We start from the raw sequence: 19,746 nt of genomic DNA, 5'->3' as shown, positions 1-19,746 counted from the left end.
AATGTATATTTTGTGATAATGTCTGGATCCTACCTAATATCAAAGTGTTCATGTGTACCAAATCATCAACTTATTTTCTCTGCTGCTAGTTTTTTCACCAACTGTAGCTAAAAAGTTAGAAAGCTTCATAATGAATATCAAATAGTCTGTGGCTAGTTATTGTTAGCTTACTTACAGTATCCTTCCACCTTCAGTAATTTAGAAGAAGAAGTAATGAATAGGACAGGATTCCTTAAGACAAAATCCTCTAAAATTGGGGGTCTATGGTCTAATGTGCTTCCTTCACATGAAAATTTTGGGAACCCCTGGTCTAGACCTATAAAGAGTACATTAGAAATGTTCTGTAGGAAAAGTGGCCTGAAATAATTTCTGTGATGATTTGGCTCTATATAAAGGAAACTGAATTAAATTGAATCTCTCAACTATGAAATTTGCTATTTTCCCTAGAAATCCATTCATAAATCCATTCATTTGCTCTCTGTTTCCAATTAATTCATTGAACCTACATCTCCTAAACAGCTTTTAAACAATGAAAACATGGCTACCCTATGAATAAAATAATTTAAAAACCATATGAATGACTAACAAGCAAGTTAACCACATTCTGGTTTTACACGGTGACTTAAACCCTCCTACATCACACTGGAAATATTTCTCAGGTAATGAAACAAGATGAGGCTATAATGAGAAAAATAATAACTGCAATCATATAAAAGATGGACCCCAATAACTGGACATCCTGCTGTGGTGTAAACAGGATATGTTCTTGGCAAATTGTTTCTACTGGACACCAATGTGAGGGATGAAAATTAAATTCTGATGCAGAGGCCGGCACTATTCACACAACACGCACTTTCATGCTTGGTTTCCACAGTAACCAACTGCAACATCTGGATGAGGATGGGATGATGGAAATTGCATCTCACATTTTAGCCATTGCTCATTTTTCTCTCTCCTCTCTGCTGTCCTTTCCATGCTCTATCCATCCAATAAGCAGAGTGAGAGGGCTCTGCAGTAACAAATTACAAAGTAACAAAAGCACCCAACTCATTTCCCATCTGTAAACCTTGTATGTCTAACACATTCTGTAGACCGGAGGTAAAGATAGTAGAGTGAAAACTGGCAAAGTATACACCCTGCAGACGTTTGTTATGGTTCCAGTTAGGTATTTTGTCTGGAGGAAATGAGCATCAACTTTCATATCATCCTTTAAAGACAAGCGTTCACAGCCCCAATTATAGGAAGAGTCATGTGAGGATGAGGCAGTTGCATTAATAGTTAGAGAAAGTTTAATTTAAAATCTAAGAGCCCACTCGTGTGGATGTGTGACCTGTTTAGCCCTAATTAATACAGCTAAAACATAAATAGAAGCAAGGTGATTTTAGTCTCAAATGTATTCCGACTGTCTGAGAAGTTGGTTCTTTAAATTAATAATGTTGCCTCTTAGTCGTGATGCAGCATGGAATGGTCTTGACTGAAACACGTGTTTAGAATAAAGACATGGACTCCAGAGGAAAGCAATGTGAATGTCAAATGAGTGGGAATGCAGAGTGAATAGCAGTTGCCTTTGACTTGAATCTTTCCTCAGGGTGCATACCATTATTCTTGCTGTCTGTGGGGGAATTCATGCAGGCTTACTAATGTTTACTTACATCTTTGTGTGACTGTGTGGGTTTTTTAAGGGTGACTGCTCTTGCAGCTACACCAGCTGGTACAAAAGAATACGTGATTGTGCACATGTAGGCACTTTCTGTACTTGGCCTTTGTTTGTGTGAGTAGATGAGTGTATAAATGCATGGTTGAGTACGCATTAATTGTGCTTTATGATTCATGTATTTATGGTGTGCATACCTATATAACGCAGCCTCTGGCAGGGACACTGTCCCCTAGTATGAGCTAATAGGCATGGTGAGGGTCCAGGCGCCACCATCTGCACTGACGTAAACTCAGCCTGAGTCACATGCTACCCATCCGAAATCACCATGGAAATGCATCCTTATCCATAGAGGATAAGTTGACAGAGGGCAGGTGACAAACTTTAAGATGAGCTTGGGTTAAGAAAGGAAAAAAATAAAATAATAGAACCTTGCTGGTTTTAGAAAGGGTTATTTCAGTTCCAGTTTCCCAGTGAGGATTCAATGATTTATATTATGCGGCCTGCCTGATTTTTCAATAGAGCCAGAAAAGGATATCTGAATTTCATGAGCTCATAAATACCCTACATTATCATTCATTAACATTTCCCCACATTTATGGAGCTAAAAAAAACAATATTAGTGTTCTCACAGAAGGCCAGTGTGGATCTAAGCAACAAGGTTGGACATAAATGCTAGGTTGATGAACAACAACAATGTCAGTATTGTTGGATTGAGGCTGCAGATAGTTGACACATGACAGCAATGTTTAAAGCTGCATGAACTTATATTTCTGGCCACATCTGGGCAGCAGAGTAAGCAAAAAAATTTGGCAGCACTAGAACAACATTAGCATCCTTTTTGTTCTGTTTTGGTTTCCATCGACTTTTGACAAAAATATCTGGGTCTGTGCTCTGGATCTAGTTGCTAGATGCTCCACTACGTCCACCAGATAGTAGCAAAATGCCATTTGGTGCTTACAGTGGGTTTCAGCTTTTGCTGAAAACAGTTTTAATGCTGTAAACTTATTACTGATGGCCCTATATGACCTACATAAGCAAACAAGACCATCAGCAAGAAGATTGGTTATTTCTATATAGTTATTCTTAATGTCTGGATCCGATCGTATTCCCCTTGTAATCCATTAAATGAGGCGAAGGAAACACAAGTGGTTTTGTCCACAGGGGCCGCCAGAATCAACACAAAATGAAAATTCTTTGTACGGGCTTTAGGTAAAAGAGGTAAAATGGAGGATTACTACAGAGTTTTCAAACATCTTTCACATAACCATTAGTCATTTAATCCACTGTTAACATTAAATATTGATTAGTGTAGCTTTAATAAATACATTTGAGCGAATACATGCCACAAAACATTTTAAACATTACAAGAGTTTGGTATTTCATTATATTTCTGCCTCTGAAACTAAAATCAGACCACCATGATGCAAAACAAACTCAGATAGAACAGATATTACATCAACTAATAATAATGTCAACAATAACATAATCAACTTTATGTGTGGAATCTAATTAAAACTTGTATTATACTCAATCTAGGTTAATGGAATTCCACCAACAACCAGTCAGTGTATAACTGAGCAATTATAGGGTAATTATGTAATCAACACTCTGCATTATATCACAGTTTGGAAACAATAATTGGTCTAACCACTTACTGTTAAATGGATAAAGCTATTATTTAATAAAAAACATATAATAACCCAATTTCTAATTTAATCATATTATTTTTTGTTTTGGCACTATGTTGTCTCTTTCTGTCAGCATGGGTCAGCGCAGCTTTTACAATGATGACTACTTGCAGGCAGATCAATCAGGTCAGGTTTAACTTTAGTCTATGGCGTTCAATAGAGCTTATAATCTTGGAAACAGCACAGTAGTGAAAGAAAAAGGTTTCTTATGACAGGTGCAACATCCTCCTGTACACCAAAGGACTGTGGGGGGTATAATGGTAAGCATAACAGAACAGAACATAATGTAACATCACCAGCACTCTTAAAGCTCCTTTCCCCTGACCCCCCATCCCATGATCACAGAGAAAAAAGAACTCCCAGAGAGCATCACAGTACAACCACTGGCTGTTCTTTTCTGCATGTAACATCACATTAGCCTTAAAAGCACCTGGCTGGGGGCATAGCGGTCAGAGGAAGAAAAGGTCAGCCATTCTGCCAGGACAAAAGAGAAGCCTCCTGCTGTGTTATTGTAGCTGTGACACTTGGGCAAGTACCAGGTATATATGCCTCATAGTCTTCAATTACCTCCAAGACACTGTTGAGCTTCCGGGAACTCAACCGTTTCTGGCTTTGGTTGTACAGCCAGACACTTTCCCCAGATGAGTAAAGGTCAGCAGGTAGGCTATGAACAGTGCAGAACGGGTACTTACAACAGGGGTAATTGAGCAGCACAATGTCGTCCAAGGCAATGTAGCCCTGTCGCTCCTCGGAAATGGTCGCTTCAAAGATGACCTGTGGAGACAATGGATAAATTAGATGACTACAGACAATTACATTCTGAGTGGCAAGTAGATTGACATCGTAGAAAATTGGGGGGATGGGGTCCAAAGGCCTGTCAAGAACAGAAATGCACAGATTTTCTATTCCTTCCACTGCACATTTAAAAGAAAGCTTCTTTGTAAAACTTGACATTGCCATTAAAGCAGTGATCTAGTCCAGTTTTGAAAGAGGCTTTTCATTACATTTATTTACCTGACGCTTTTATCCAAAGCAACTTACAATAAGTGCATTAAAATGTAAGGATGCATCCCAAAAATCAATGAATCAATGTCACATCAAATATTTTGAACTGCGTCAAGTGCTACATTTAGAAACAATATGAGATAGAGAAATATTTGCAATTTTAACATGAGTTTTCAGTCTGCAACCAAAGAGCCAAGACAACAGTTGTGATTTTGTTGAATGGTGGCTGGCCCCCACTTGTAGTGAGGGAGTAGCAAGCTGACTGGCAGTAGCAGAGCGTGGTGGATGGGCTCAGGTGTATAGTTTGTCCATGTCCTGGATGCAGGTTGAAGTACTGTACTGTTACTATTGTAACATAGTCAGAGTTGGCAAAAGCACCCACATTTGTTACTAATGTAGAAGTACAGGTAAGAAGTTCTGATTCTACTTCTTTACTCAGGTTAGAGTGAAAAAGTACAGGCTCTGAAATGCTATGAGGACATTTCTACTAGTTCCATAAGATTGTGAATAAAAAATGTTCTTCTTAAAACAAGGTTGATATCATACAGACTTGTGGCTTCTACAAGAGCATATACCATTGCTGCACAATCTCATAGCTTGTGGTTAGTCTATCTTGGATGGTCACAACGTTATATGGCTAATAATCCTCTATTTCTGTCAGAATATAACTGCCCACTCAGATTTGAGTGTGTGCTACATGCTCATTACTAAACAAGCTTGAAAGCTAGACTCATAGGAGGGACGAGACACCCTACACCCTACTGCTACTATAGAACCCTTCCTCAGAAGTTACTTTCAAATAGCAAAGAACTTCTATATGTCTTGGTTTTTACTTTATTGAGCCACAACACATCAATAAATGCCTCTATCCTTCTCTACTGTCCCTCTTATCAATCCATGTGGCAGCTGCAGGAGTCTTTAAACACAGCCTAAACATTCACTCACTCATCTAAATGAACCGGGCGCATGCAGAGCCACAAAGTGAATCAGGAGGCATCCCAGAGTGCAACAAAGTCATTGCGGGTTTCTGACTAGTAATTACAGTCAGCAGAGCGCAAATCATCTCTACAAGCAACTCTTCACTTCACACTGCAGCACGACAAAGCCTGAACCTGAGGATTGAGTGCATTAACAGCCGGTAAGATGAAAGTTGTAACTGTACACTACATCAGACATGTGTGTGTCAAAGTGTGCGTGTGGCAGTCTAAGTGTTTCACCCACTCATACTACCTCTAGTTATCTATGCCAAAGCCCAGTGGAAGTCAGACTGTGACCGCGCACTCAGATGGGGAATAGATTGCAATGTTGACAATACATCAGGCTTTAAGTGCCTAGGGCCAATCAATACCACAAAACGCCTTGGCAGATGGATACAGACTAAGGCTTTCTTTCCACTAATTTATTTTTATTTTTCATTCCTATGTCGGGCCATTAGAGACGTCTGACCGATTAACTCTTCAATTCATCACGCGTCAACGCACCCACCACCATCGATTCACTCAGCTCCGCGCTTTGAGCCATCATTAAGCTCCTCCGCGTCTGCCCTCACTTATAGAAAAGTGTGTTTGACTATGACTGTGCCAGACATTGAGGAATAACCTTGGCATCCAAAAGCTGCGCACATGCAGACACAAGCCACTATACAAATGGTTACAATAGAATCCCCTTTGCAGTTTGTATACAGCAAGCAAGGCACTGAAAATGAGATGATTTGCTCAAAGTATGAAGAGTGGAGTGAAGCAAATACAGAAAACATGAGTAAGTCCAGAAACACAAAACTGTTATAAAACTAATAAACCAGTCCGGTCATGTGATATCACATGCCGATGCATTGCCAATGTTCTGATGCATTAAAGATGCATACTACCAGGGCGATGCGCTACAGATCACCCCCATGGGGGCAGCAGTAGCTCCGTCCAGGGACTTGGCTTGGGAACCAGAGGGTGGCTGGTTCATGTCTAGCACGAACTGGACAGATGCCAGTTCAGCTTCTGGGCAGCGCCAAGGTGCCCTTGAAGAAGGCGACGAACCCCTGACGGCTACAATGTGGCTTGACATCACTCCACCATATCCACATTTCCTATCTGTAAGCCCTGTGTGTGTATTTGTGTGTATTTGTGTGTGTTTGTGTGTGTGTGTGTGTGTGTGTGTGTGTGTGTGTGTGTGTGTGTGTGTGCGCGTCTGATTGTAATGCGGGCCTACGTGTGTGTAAAAACTTTAGTGAAAGAATTAAAAATTAATAAAATAAATATTCTATTTCAATGCAGTGCAGTTGAACACAGTTTGATTCAACACAACACAATTTGCTGCAATACGATGCGATATGCGAAAAAAGAATATGATTCACTATCAAACAGATTTTTTATTTCTTTGCTTTCTCTAAAGCAGCTTGAGAAACAGTTCAGAGTTATATATAAATCAGATTTTACCAATGAAACTATTCATCAGGGCGATCACATCTCAAACTTTTACCATCCCTAATTCAACATTCCTACATATATCATATCGCTTTCCTAATTCAGCTTTGTTTTATTTCTTGCACGTGCTATTAAATTGGTGAGCTTGTTTTCTTTTTTTGCTTGTGTTTTGTCTATTTGCATGAGCTTTTTACGTTGCAGGGTGTTGAGCAGTCATGGCCACCATAGGAAGGAGATATAAAAAGATGTATGGAGGGAAAAACAGTGCTGGGAAAGAGTGCAGGAACACACTGCATAGGAGGAGGAGATAGAAAGTGGAGGGAAGGAAGCTTAAGCCACACTGATATTGTTTGTCATGACGGGGCCTGATAGCATCTTTAATATTTGATAGCAAAGTTTCACCCTTTTCCAATACTTACACAAGTAGGCACGGAGGAAAATCTATTTCTGCAAACAATATAAGAGATGGATTCGTCCAATTCAGAATATCCAGTTCAAGGTGATGTCATTCTCCAGCCTTCTCCCAGGCTTTTGTTGTGACAAAAGTGGGCAACAAAAGGAGGCCTGTAACACTGCGAAGGCACAATCTGTGAAGTGTGAATCAAGGTTTGGTTTACTGCAAGCCGCAGCGGGGTGCAATCTCCTAAGATGGAGTGCTGTGACATCGTCAGCAACCAAAGGAAATGACACGAGAAACAAATCCAAGTCAGGAAGCAAGTTCTGGCACAAGAACAGCAAGTGTAGACAGTTCAGAAGACAGAAGCAGCTGGACAGTCACATTTGATGTAAAAAGCATGCAAGCATTTTAATATGCGCCTCTTGCTGCATCGTGTTTGGCTCATAAAATTCAATGCCAGAGAATTGATAGTGTAGAGTAACAAAATCCATACTGCATCCCAGGAGGCCTTACAGTGAATACATAACATCAGTGGTGGCAGAAAAAGGGATTGCATTAAAAACAAGATTTGCACACTAATTAATATTTGAAGCTTTTAGTTTTCATTACAGCACTGTAGAAATTATTTATGTGTGTGCACTAATGATAAAGCTCTCAATGGATCTGTGGACCACATCAATCTTCAGGAGGACTTTGATTAATTTAACGACTTTACATGCAATCATTTGAGGAATGTGGTGAACAAAAATTGCGACAATGTTCCCTTAATTGATTTCTCCAACTAGAATGAGGCCAACACTATTGATCTGTATTGGCAATGAGGCAGTAAAACATTGAAATATATGACGCGCAATTGCACCTGCCACCTTTTCTCTGCAAGCTGAAGAAATAAAGTGAGGTGTACACTGCAGTGTGCTGCAAGACAGCATACACTGAATGTGATCTTTTAGTGAGTGTGTGATCACTTGCATACTTATTCGACAGTGGACCTCGTTGTCATTACACACCAACAGTGGACTGGTAAGCCAAGGTCCACTGTTGGTCATGCTAAAATCATGTCTAAAACCCTCTGTTGAATTTATTATTTATCACCTGCTGCAGGTGTGAGCAGTAAAGTTCATACTGGACCTGTAATGGATGGTAAATGGACCTGTAATTGTATAGCTTACTAGTCTTCCGACCACTCAAAGCACTTTTAAGCTACGTGCCACATTCACCATTTCACACACATTCACACAGCGATGGCAAAGCCCATCAAACAGAAACTAATGCATTCATACACATTCATACACTGATGCACGGCATCGGGAGCAATTCGGGGTTCAGTGTCTTGCTCAAGGATACTTCGACATTTGTCACCAGGAGCGCCACAGCCGCCCCAACTACTAGCCCACACATGCTGCTTTTCACACTCGACCATAGTGTGGATGGCTTGCAGACCAAAGGGGGGTTATATAACACGCTACATACTGAAGGAACCAATCTCCTTATGTATTTATGTTTTTGTTAAAAAGGCTCAACTTTAGTGGATGTCCTAACTAGATTCAAGCTTCATACTGTTTTAAATGAAGGGCTATCAAGGAGGCTTGGGAATAAAATAAAATCTTAAAAACATCAGACCTTCCTAGACCTAGAATGTTTACTGTATAGATTTTCAGGAGACCCCTGTTTACATAATGACACAAGGTCCGTCTTAGATAGCATAGAGCAATTGGGAAAAAAGGTTTAGAATCACAATTTTTATAAGTTACTTAATTTATTCAAGTGCTGAATTTAAGTACACTTTTGAAGTACTTGTATTTGAGTTTTTAACTTAACACTACTTTTATACTTCACTACATGCTAGATTGCATTATCGTTTTTATATTCTATTACATTTATCTGACAGCTCCAGTTACTGGTTACATTACAGAATTTTCAAAACCACACATCATATCTGATGCACTGTTATAGATTAAATGTGAATCCCTAATGGTTATCTAAATCCAGTACAGAAGTGGCAGACTCTGCCACAACAAATAAAAACGACTACATTAAGAGGTCAGTACGAATGTGTTTACAGCAAATGGCTATTGAAGAAAATATGATCACCATAAATACTAGCAAAAAAAGGGGTTAATCTAATGAAAATCTTAAGAATGACAACTTGAAAGTCAGCAAAGTTTCTAAGAGACAAACAGAGGACCTGGTGGAACTAAAGGTATTAGTTTACCCGACCTTATATTTGCTACACTGCTTCACAGCCTGTGTGAAATAAGGTGATGGGTTAGTAGAAAAAAAGCAATAAACATAGTTAGCAAAAGAAAGAGAGACAGGAAACATGAGAGAGAAGAAAGCTAAATAATGAAATGCAGCGGGAATTAAGATGGCAAGATAACGAAGACAAAGCAGTCAGAGAGTGAAGAAGAAACCTGGAAGAGTAAAATAAAATAACAATAATAAAAAAAGACAGAAGCCTCTTTAACACCTACTGTACCTTCCAAAACCAAGCTGACAGGGAGAGTGTGAACCAGTCTGATACATTTTCTCTTCTGTCCTTCAAAGCTATGACAGCCAAAACCAAGTCCAATCTCTGATAGAACAGTCTGTAAAGCAAAGTCGACCCATGTCCAGCGAGGGTTAGGTGGAGGGTCATGAACACGGTCAGATGATGCTGATCAAATCAGATTGTCAGCAAATGCAAGTTTAGTATGTTTTTAGTGCGTTTAGTGCAGCTTTACAGCATTCTGTGCCGCCAACTGTTCTGAATGCAAAGTATAGCTCAAGCTACAAGTCAAAATGTGTGTTTTAGGAAGATTTGTCTGACAAGGTGTCCAAGTGATAAAAACGATATAGTATGAAGCCTCCAGCACAAAATACGCTATCAACAATGGACATTTGAAACCCAGAAACACTGGCACTGAAGTTTGAAATCTCATATCAGTGAAAGCCTAAATGCTAAAGGCCAACAGCACCTCTGATCACAATCCAACATATCTCTGGAGCAGTCTGTCTTTCCTGAGGGGGTGTTGATGCTTGCCGATTACTTGATTTTATTTATTTTTTAAAAATGTAATCTCAACCACCACTACCACCAGCAGCAGCCCCCCCCCACACACACACACAACTTCTCCTCTATGCCCTCCGAAGTGGTAGTCCTCTCCCTGTGTGGAGCTCCTCTTTGGCGGCCCACAGGGGCTGTTCTGCTGGCTGGGAGTGCTGGACAGTGATCTTTATCAATGGGACTGGACGGATGAGTGGAGCCCTGTGGGGCCTGCGCTGAGCTTTGAGCCACAGCGGTGGGAGGTGGTGAGGAGAAGGAGAGAGTGTTCCCGGGGCAAAAAAAGGAGGAGGGGATCAGGGAAAACGAGGCACTGAGCCTTACTCCTGCCTTGTCCCTCTTCATACGGCAGATAGACACACTTTGTTTCTTCAGGCCTTTATTTAAGCCTCCTCACTCATCTGCACAGATTTACCTGCTTCATTACGTGCTGCCGATCATCCAGGTTTATAGGACAAATAAAGCTATCTGTCCTGTGTCTACACGCCCGGCGGGAGGACTTTAGAGAACAGCGCCTTCTCATCATTCCAGCTGCTTGGACATACATCACCAGAGTAGTAGATTACATTCCTTATGCACGCCTGTCCAAATGGTAAACACTGCGGCGCTAAGCAAACTCCCCTGCCTGGGCCGACTAGTCTGATTGCACACCTCAGCTTCCCCCTCTGAGAGCACCCGCCCCCCTGCCCCCACCTCCTTCTCTGCTGCTACGGTGCACAGCAGACAAACTTCTGACGTCCATACAGGAGGGAAAAAAATCATTACTTTGAATCAGTTTGGCTGTTTGCGAGAGTCACTCAGGACAGGAGAGCTGAGGATGGTAAAGCGCAGGCTGTCCTCATTGATCTGTGCAGCCCTCTAATCTCATTAACTGGCTCTTGATTTATTGAGATGGGGCCCAGAGTGCGCCAAGGTTATGGAAGCAAACACCCAGCCTGCTCCCCCGCGCTGAGGGTCACATAGAATTGAGGTCAATTGACTGTTTGGGCGGACCCACGCTCCCACAATGCTTTACACCAGCCACTACCTTCTCATTATTGCCTGTTTTGGGGTGGGGAGGATGGGGTGTAGGAGGCAGCAGGCCTTGTGGGAAGAGAGAGAGCATTAGGGGATAAATTATCGGCCGTAATGAGGTGAGGCAGGGCTGCATCCAGTCATCAGAATCTTACAAGCTACACAACGGCGCTAATAATGCAGCATCGACAAAACAGGCATCAAACAGAGCCATTGATTACACTGCAGCACGCAGGTAAATTGACCAATAAATTAAGATACAATGCAAACACACGCCCACTGTAATTATACACCTATTGAGCCACTGTGATATATGACACAGCTGCAATATGCTAATCCTTGCATGTGGTTTGAATGATATGGACGACAATAAAACTGCTGAGGCTGACAGCAGCCACAGTTCAGTGTTTGGTGACCACTGAGCCGCTCAGTGGAGCAGCTGTTGGTTTAACGCCATGCTAAGTCACACCTGAAGTTTTTAACAAAGGGGGGAACCCTTTTTACAAGGGCTGAGCAATCATCATCATACAACTACAAAAACATGTATCCAATATTATAATCAGATGTATGAGATAAGTACAAGATGAGACTCTACAGCAATGCTAGCAGCTTTGAGAGTCTCTGCTTCGGCACAGCGGTGCTTATTATGCCATAAAAAACTATGGTAGCCCTGCAGTTAACAAATTGTACAATTCATCATTCGATTCATCTGTAAATCATTTCCTCGACAAAGCATTGTCACTCGTCAATTTTTTGTCAATCTAATGTCAGAAAATGGTGATACATGTTGATCGCTTTTCACCAAAGCCCAAGGTGACGTCCTCAAATTGTCTTGAACTGAAAAATATTCAGTTTACTGTCACAGAGGACAAAAGAAACCAGAAAATGATGAGAAGCTGAGATCAAAGAATGTTTTCTTTGAAAATGACTCAAAACAATTCATCGATTATCAAAATAGTTTACGATTAATTGAGTAGTTGATGCTTATTCGACTAATCCTTCCTTGCAGTTATGATCCAAGAAGATATCTAGTCTCATATCACAATATCGATAATATATTCATATACTGCTCAGCCCTAGTTATGCATATGTTAGCATTTTTAAAATATCCAAACTAGCACTAAGCTAAATATCCTTCATTTTGCAAGTATTTAGTTATAATCCGAAATGTTAGACAAATTGAAATGTAGTCCAGATGATGGCGCTAGATGAGAAATTGAGGGATCAAAGTCAGTAGGCTTCATCCTTTGGGGACAATGAATGTTTGTACTGAATTTCATGGCAGTCTATCCAATAGTTGTTGAGATATTTCAGTCTGGACCGAAGCGGTGAGCCAACTTTGCCATCCCTAGAGCCATGCTGCTTGCATGGCTAAAAATATCATCAAATGTTCACTGCAACGCTGTGGTCCACTGTGATGCAGCTGGCAAAACTCTTCAGAAATGTAAAAGGACCAACCTCACTTACTAATTTTGTTAGTTTTATTTTGGTAAATTTGGTAATTTAAGAAAACAGTAACATGACTTCATCACAAGATGAGTTCACACAGAGTCAATATAGGATATTATTGAATCACTGCTTGGCCCCAACAGTCACCTTCCACAGTGACTTTCACCATCATCATTACCTCCGCCATGTTACTGTATGCTGTATGTAATCAATCAATCAGCATCATTATTCATCATATCACAGGTGAACACAGACTGGAAAACGCCTCAACTAACAATTATGTTCATTATTTATTCATGTATTCATTTTTTTTTATCACTGATTAATCATTCATTCTATAAAATATCACATATAATGGAAAATGTCCATCACAATTTCCCAGAACCCACACTGATTCCTTATTTAGTCTGAGTAGCATATCAAATATATTCATTTTATATTGATGAGGAATGAAGCTGAGGAAGGCAAGAATAGTATCCATTTGTGAGCCCGTGAGCGGTATGTGTGATAACTTTACCTAATAAATGACTGAAGTGACAAAACCGTTATTAAAATTACAATCAATTTTCTGTCCATCAATTTACTACTTAGCTATCAGTTAACAAATATTGTTAGCGCTCCTGATAGGACAGTGTTGGATTTTTCAAGGGGTGCTCCCGAAATGTAATATTACACACCCTAAAGTTTGGGAGATTTTAAAAAGAACTGTCAAAATCGAAGCAGCAAATGCTAACTTTTAGTCTCTACTACAGATCAGATACTCCTGTGTTTATTACAGAATTTCTATTTATTACAAAAAAGAAGAACAACATTGCAAGATTAAACTGGCTTTCAGCTAAAAATGTTGTTCTTTTCTCATGCAATAAGAATGAATAATGGGAACATTTTACAGTGTTAGAGATACAGTTTACCATTTTTGGACTATGGACAAAAATGTGGTGGATATGTGTGGGTTTCTATGCTCTTTGTTTGGATCAAGTTTACAAATTTGTAATTACCTACCAGGTTTATTTTCGGACAAAATGGTACATGAATGCAACAGCTGGAATGAGGGCAGTGTAGAGTGCCGTTTATGGAAGAATACTGGATGTTCCTAGAGTACTGCCGAAATCAAATGATCTTGAAGACCATGAAAACTTGGTTTCAAAGCATACGTATTTAAAGTATATATATATATATATATTAAAGATTTAAAACATTCATATAGCAGCAAACAACTATTTGCTATGTAAGTTATGGTCATGGTCAAAATCGCAGCCTCTTTGTGCTTTGCTTACAAATCTGGGCTGGCAGTGAGTGTATGTTGGTGCATGTGAGTGCCTTTGTTTCCAACTGAGGAGAGTGACTGAAACTGCTGTTTCTCTGCTCTACATCAGTTAATCAAAGATTTATTTAAACCAGAGTTGGTGATTGTTGTGCAAATAGTGGAAAGACTAACAAAGATGTAACAATGTTACGATGATCTGCTAGTTTAAATTACCATTTTTGTCTGTGGAGTCTGGTGGTCGAACTCTAACGATATTACGGCTGTTTCTGGTTAAGTAAAAGGTCTGTCTCTGTAGGGATCTTGTCCATAATGTTGTCAGGCACAATAACAATGTGAGCCTGTCAGTGCCAAAAACAAACACTTTTAGTTTTCTTCAAGGATTAGCTAACCTTACATGGTAGTCATTGCAGCTCGTTTCACAGCTATTGTCTCATCTAACTCTGTGAATTAAGGGTTTATTTTGACCAAACCAGCATTCATGATTGTTGGAAAGACTGGAAAGACTAACAAAGACAGTTTCTATGAGTTTTATTTGGTTTCTCTCCAGTTTGAAATGTGTTTGACAATTATCCACTGGGTGAAATTACTAGTTTTGTCAACAGAGTCTGGTCAGCCATAGAGCACATTGCTTTGGCCATAGACGCTGGTAATCTATATGAGAGACACTAACACTAAATAAGCAACAATCAAAACTTTTTTCTAATTGAGCCACGCCCACATAAAATCAGTGACAAGAAATTGGAAAAAAGACAAAAACAGAAGAACCCCACCTCTCACAGTACTCTTTAAGGTGACTGTATATCTCTGCTAAATTTGACTGATTATATGATGTATATGAAAACATGACTACTTCCATATTGGTGTTGGTGGGGGTAATAAATTCAAGCCAATGCCGTCCTCAAATCGGTGTAAAGGCTCTCACCTGATATTCGCTGGGCCAGAAAGTGCTGACGGCAAGCTCCACTTGGTGCCACTGGCGTCCCTGGGAGCCCGAGATATTCCACACTGCGCTGCCTTTGGGGCCCCCGTTGACTCGGATGTAGACCTGCAGGTCCCCGGGGCTGTGGCCGTCGCGGCTGTACAGGAAGTAGCTGAACTGGATGCAGTGGGTGTCATTCTCGCTGAGCGGGAGCAGGAGCAGCTGAGCCCGCTGGCCGCCGAAATGCAGCGAGGAATTGACCATCATGAAGGACCCTGGAGGAGAAGACGGGGAAATGAGGACACGATAGAGGACTTTTTTGTGTTTTGTGTGAAGTGTGAATCCAAATACTGCTGATTTCACAGTTAAATAATTACTGGCAGACTCACTGACGGCTTATTGAGGAGACTTGAACAGATAAAGAGAAGTCTGAAAGTTTAGTCCTAAAACAGATCGACCTTGCCGAGCAAAGATTCTTTTTCTAAACAGGAGCTGCCATACCTACATTCACTTCACAAATAGCAGATATTTCAGCATTTTCACCTGCCAGATGGCGTTGAGTGACCTGAAATATAGAAAATAACAAGATCCAACTCTTTGGGCTTCACCTGTAACACCTCAGCCCAGGATAGATGTGTCATGTTAGTTTTCAACCGCAGAAGAAGGTTTGCCTCTTTTTTATTTTTAAATCCTGGAAAAGGGCCTGAGAGCCAAAGTTGACAGGCTCAAGGTTGTTACCCAGAATATCTGTATGATCCTCTCTGGCTATTTGTCTATCTTTGGTCTGTCTGTGCTTCTCCCTGCTTCTCCCTGCTTCCTGCTTTTCACATGGCTTCCATCAGTTTTGCAGTGCGGCCTCAGATCTGGCGTGTTCAAAAGCGGCAGCGCTGGGTGTCAGATTGGGCTTTCATTTTGGACTGAGGTTCACAGAGTCACTGCTGGCTCTCTCTCATCCTGCCAGCACAGCGGAGATCCCCTGGCCACGAGTAGAGCGCCACAATGGAGGGAGGGAGGGGGAATAAAGGGGGAGCTTTGCCTTTGACTGTGGCCTTAACATCAGTAGGAAGCTCAATTTAAAGTGAAAAAATGACTTTGTTTGTATGCCACTAAAAACAACACATTTTATTTCAGCGTGAAATATGAATTATTTTACATCCTGGAAAACCATCATAAGTAATGGTTATACCACTAAAACCACTGCAGATTTAAAAATAATCCCCTTATTTCAATGTTTTTCCTTCTGAATGCCTTGTTTTTTAAATTCGAGATGGTCACTATGTGAAATTAAGTGATCGTGGAGCTGCCATGACTTGGCCCAAAGAGATGTCAGATAGGTATGACAATATACAGTTTTAGCATGCATCACAATAAAAAAAAAACATTGCATTCCATTTCCATTATCGGGATGATTGTGAATATCCTGACAGGAGTGACTTAAAAAAGTTGTCTAGCTCACTAACGTACATTTCTATATGGATTTCCTGATTTATTTTTAAAAGCCACAAGATGGAGCCGTATCTTTACAGTCATTCCAAAATCCTAAACCTGTCACCATGGCTGAAGGCTTGGTTTGCCTGTGGTATCCCACACAATTGATTCCAAACTGAAAAACAACAAGGATGAGGTGTCCTATCTGTGCAATAAAAATATTTGTTTATTGTAAGTTAAAGTGATAGATGCCTGACATGCAAAGGTTGTATAACAGGAGGAGCCAGAGAAAGACTTTCATGCTCAATGGCAAAGAGGACAATGTCAAACTAGGCAAGGCAACAGAACTCTGATATGCTAATCATGTCAGAAGGGCCTTGTGAGACGCCCTAGATACTGGAACTGCTTATCGATAACAAAAAAATAAACAACAACAACTGTCGAACTGGATGCAGTCGCAATTTTTAAGCCCATCATCAAGCTCATGTTCCTAGTGAGGCTGAATGCATTTATTGTAAGTCCCTTTGGAGAAAAGCAGCAGCCAAATGAATGTAATATCTTCCAATGTGACACACGACTCATAATAAAATAGCTAATTGTCATGCACTGTGTTTATTTTGGTTCTTAGCGCCTAACATTTGTTGGAACAGGCCAATTTAAGGCTGATACTGTGTAGTCGGATCCCAAAATAACACAAAAGTATTCACAAACTCTCAACCAATTGTTGTCAACTAACAACTCTCTCTCAGTACAACAGCCTTCCTGCATCAGCCACCAACACAAACAAATGCTATACTTTTTTACTTTTCCTATTGCCTTTATTACAGTGACACTGAAGATAGACAGGAAAGGGGGGCAGAGAGAGGGGATGACACGCAGCAAAGGGACGCAGGTCGGATTCGAACCCTGGGCCGCTGCAGCAAGGACTGAGCCTCAGTACATGGGTCGCCAGCTCTACCCACTGAGCTATCCAGGCGCCCACAAATGCTACACTTTTAAAGAAAGATTCTTCCTTCAATCTTCTGCCTGTATTCAACACTGAAAGTTTTATCATCACAGCATCTGTAAAAGTTGTTCCACTGCTCATACGCCCTAATCCTTACCACACAGGGTAGTAAAGCGGGAAACCCTACTCAAAGGGGACACAAGCTGAAAAAGTTTTACGCTCGGCTGGCATGGTGTGGCGGTCGTATTGAAAAATAGAAGATGAAAAGAGACGCGATAAAAGCTGACGGAAGCAGATTTTTCAAACACCTGTTGCCCTTCTCTATCACGATCACACAGCTGATAAAACCTCCATAGGGTACACTTGGATTGAATGAAACAAATTCAATAAGATAATAACATCCCACTATATATCTTTACTGGTGAAATTCTCTGGGTTTACCCAAGCAAAAATCTAAAAAGCCATTCAAATCCATTGAATCAAACTCAGAATTGCTGAGAGTTTTCACCTGCTGTATGACTAGCAATAGTTGTGTGCAACTTTTATTTATATGGAAATATATAAAGGAGCCACTTGCATGTGTGTACTGAAAATAATAAAATGTCATATATTCTAGGGCATTTTCTACCATTTTAGGAAAAAACTGTAGTTCCATGAGCCCAAAGACATATATTGTCATAAGAAATTGGCTGTATCTCAGAACCTACAAGGAGCACAATCATCTATATCTATCTATGAATAACAAGTTGAATATAAAATATATGCACTCGTTGTAAACGAAAATATTCATATGGAAAAACATTTGCACAATTTTTAGCGTTTTTCTTTCAAAAATCCTGACTTTTTTATCATCATTACCATTTATTATGTGTTCTAAAAATCCGTCAAAGTTGTACTGTTAGATACTTGCCCAAAGTATGTCCCTACCACATTTCCAGATCAATCAGAACAAATGTTGTCTTTGAGAGTCAATGGGTTAATTATGTAATATGGTCACATCCTTATATTCACATAAAGACGGACACACACTAAATCAGTGCCAACATTTTAAAATTCCCATATGCAATATTTCAATGGAAAAATAACTAATATCATAAAAGTCTGAAATAAAGCTCCAGAAATGTTAAAGATGAAACCTTTGGTTCCCAGATTAGAGAGAAGAAACAAAGTTTGAAATCTGCTGTCCTAACTGGTTTAAACTTTCTAATTGCCCGTTATGGCAACAGCCAAAGATCTATTAGAACAATGGCCATGCGTCATGGAGAAGAAAACATTGAATTTGTCAAAAAAGAAGCCAGATGTACATATGCTTGTTACACATTTTAAAAATACCTAATATAGAATTGAGAATTATTTTAAAAGTTCCTAAAATATCAGGAAAACTCATCTCGTACATGGAATATTGACAGGAAATAATCTCTTTAACATTCATCCAAATCCCTCGTTTTACACAACGTCCTGCAGTTATTGTGTTCACTGTCTGGGTTCATTCTTGGTTTATCAGTTTTTCAGTAATGTTATTGTTATGTATTGAATATAAAATGAAATATCCCTCAAAAATGTTAGGGGTTGGGAACTACTGATGTAGGTCATATAGAGGCATCAGTATTACATTTCATAACCAGTTAAAAACTCCTTGTAATTTGTTTAAGGAAATAAGATGCTCTCATAATGTTCTTTCACTGTAACTTCATATAAACAAATGTTGAACAGTGATAAACACAAGGAGACAACAGGACTGGTGGTTAGCTGTCTGTGTTTATTACCTTGGACTGGTTAAAGTGGCCTTGGGGATCACATGCTTTCCTCCCTAACTTCTAATCTTCCAATCATCATCATCATCATTATCATCATCATCAGATGAACTCTTTGATGATGCCGGCAGGAGAGAGAGAGAGAGAGAGAGAGAGCATGCTAATATATGTATAACCTTCACATCCAGTACGGTGGGCGTCGCTGCTCGAGATGGCCCGCGGTGGACGAGGACAGGCAGCGTGGATCGTGGGTAGTGTAGTTGCCTAGGTACTGTGGTTGAGCGAGAGCACAATCACAGCCCTGCCTCTTGCCATTAATCACACTGACACGGTTATTAGGCCATAATGGCAGCCGAGGGAATGCTTAAACCAGAGAGATGGCTGTAATACTCGCGCACTGACACGTAGGACACATATCAGCACGCACACACACACACACACATACACACACGCTCGCTTTCTCCTCTCTCATACACATACACAGTTTACAAGCCCAAAAGCAGACTCCAGATCCAAGTCCTGCTGACCTTCCCAAGAGTGAGAAGTGCTCTTCCTCTTTCAACTCTCCCACCATCGCTCCTGCTCTATCATCTTGCTTTCTTTTTGTCCCAATTTCCTCCTCCTTCTACCTCCTTTTTCACCTCCACTTCTTCAAAAACTTTCACCAGCTCCTTTTCATCCAATTTGTCTGAAATGCAAACAATCTTAAACGAGCATAATAGCAAGTTGATTCATTCACACACAAAAATCAGCCATCTGTTTTCT

At 40.3% G+C, this 19,746-nt stretch overlaps 1 protein-coding gene across 10 annotated transcripts in view; it reads right to left on the bottom strand.

Annotated features, from left to right (window-relative positions):
• ptprua (protein tyrosine phosphatase receptor type Ua) overlaps positions 1-19,746 on the bottom strand; it is a 194,093-nt gene that overhangs the window by 81,623 nt on the left and 92,724 nt on the right. For all 10 annotated transcript variants that reach the window (XM_051390539.1, XM_051390540.1, XM_051390541.1 and 7 more), the window contains exons 3-4: positions 14,857-15,128; positions 4,038-4,119 (exon numbers count right to left, since the gene is read on the bottom strand). In XM_051390539.1, the coding sequence (XP_051246499.1) occupies positions 4,038-4,119; positions 14,857-15,128 (354 nt within the window). The remainder of the gene's footprint in view (positions 1-4,037; positions 4,120-14,856; positions 15,129-19,746) is intronic.

The sequence above is a fragment of the Dicentrarchus labrax genome, unplaced genomic scaffold (genome assembly GCF_905237075.1).
Source record: "Dicentrarchus labrax unplaced genomic scaffold, dlabrax2021, whole genome shotgun sequence".
Taxonomy (NCBI): domain Eukaryota; kingdom Metazoa; phylum Chordata; class Actinopteri; family Moronidae; genus Dicentrarchus; species Dicentrarchus labrax.
This window is presented reverse-complemented; position numbering and strand designations above follow the sequence as displayed.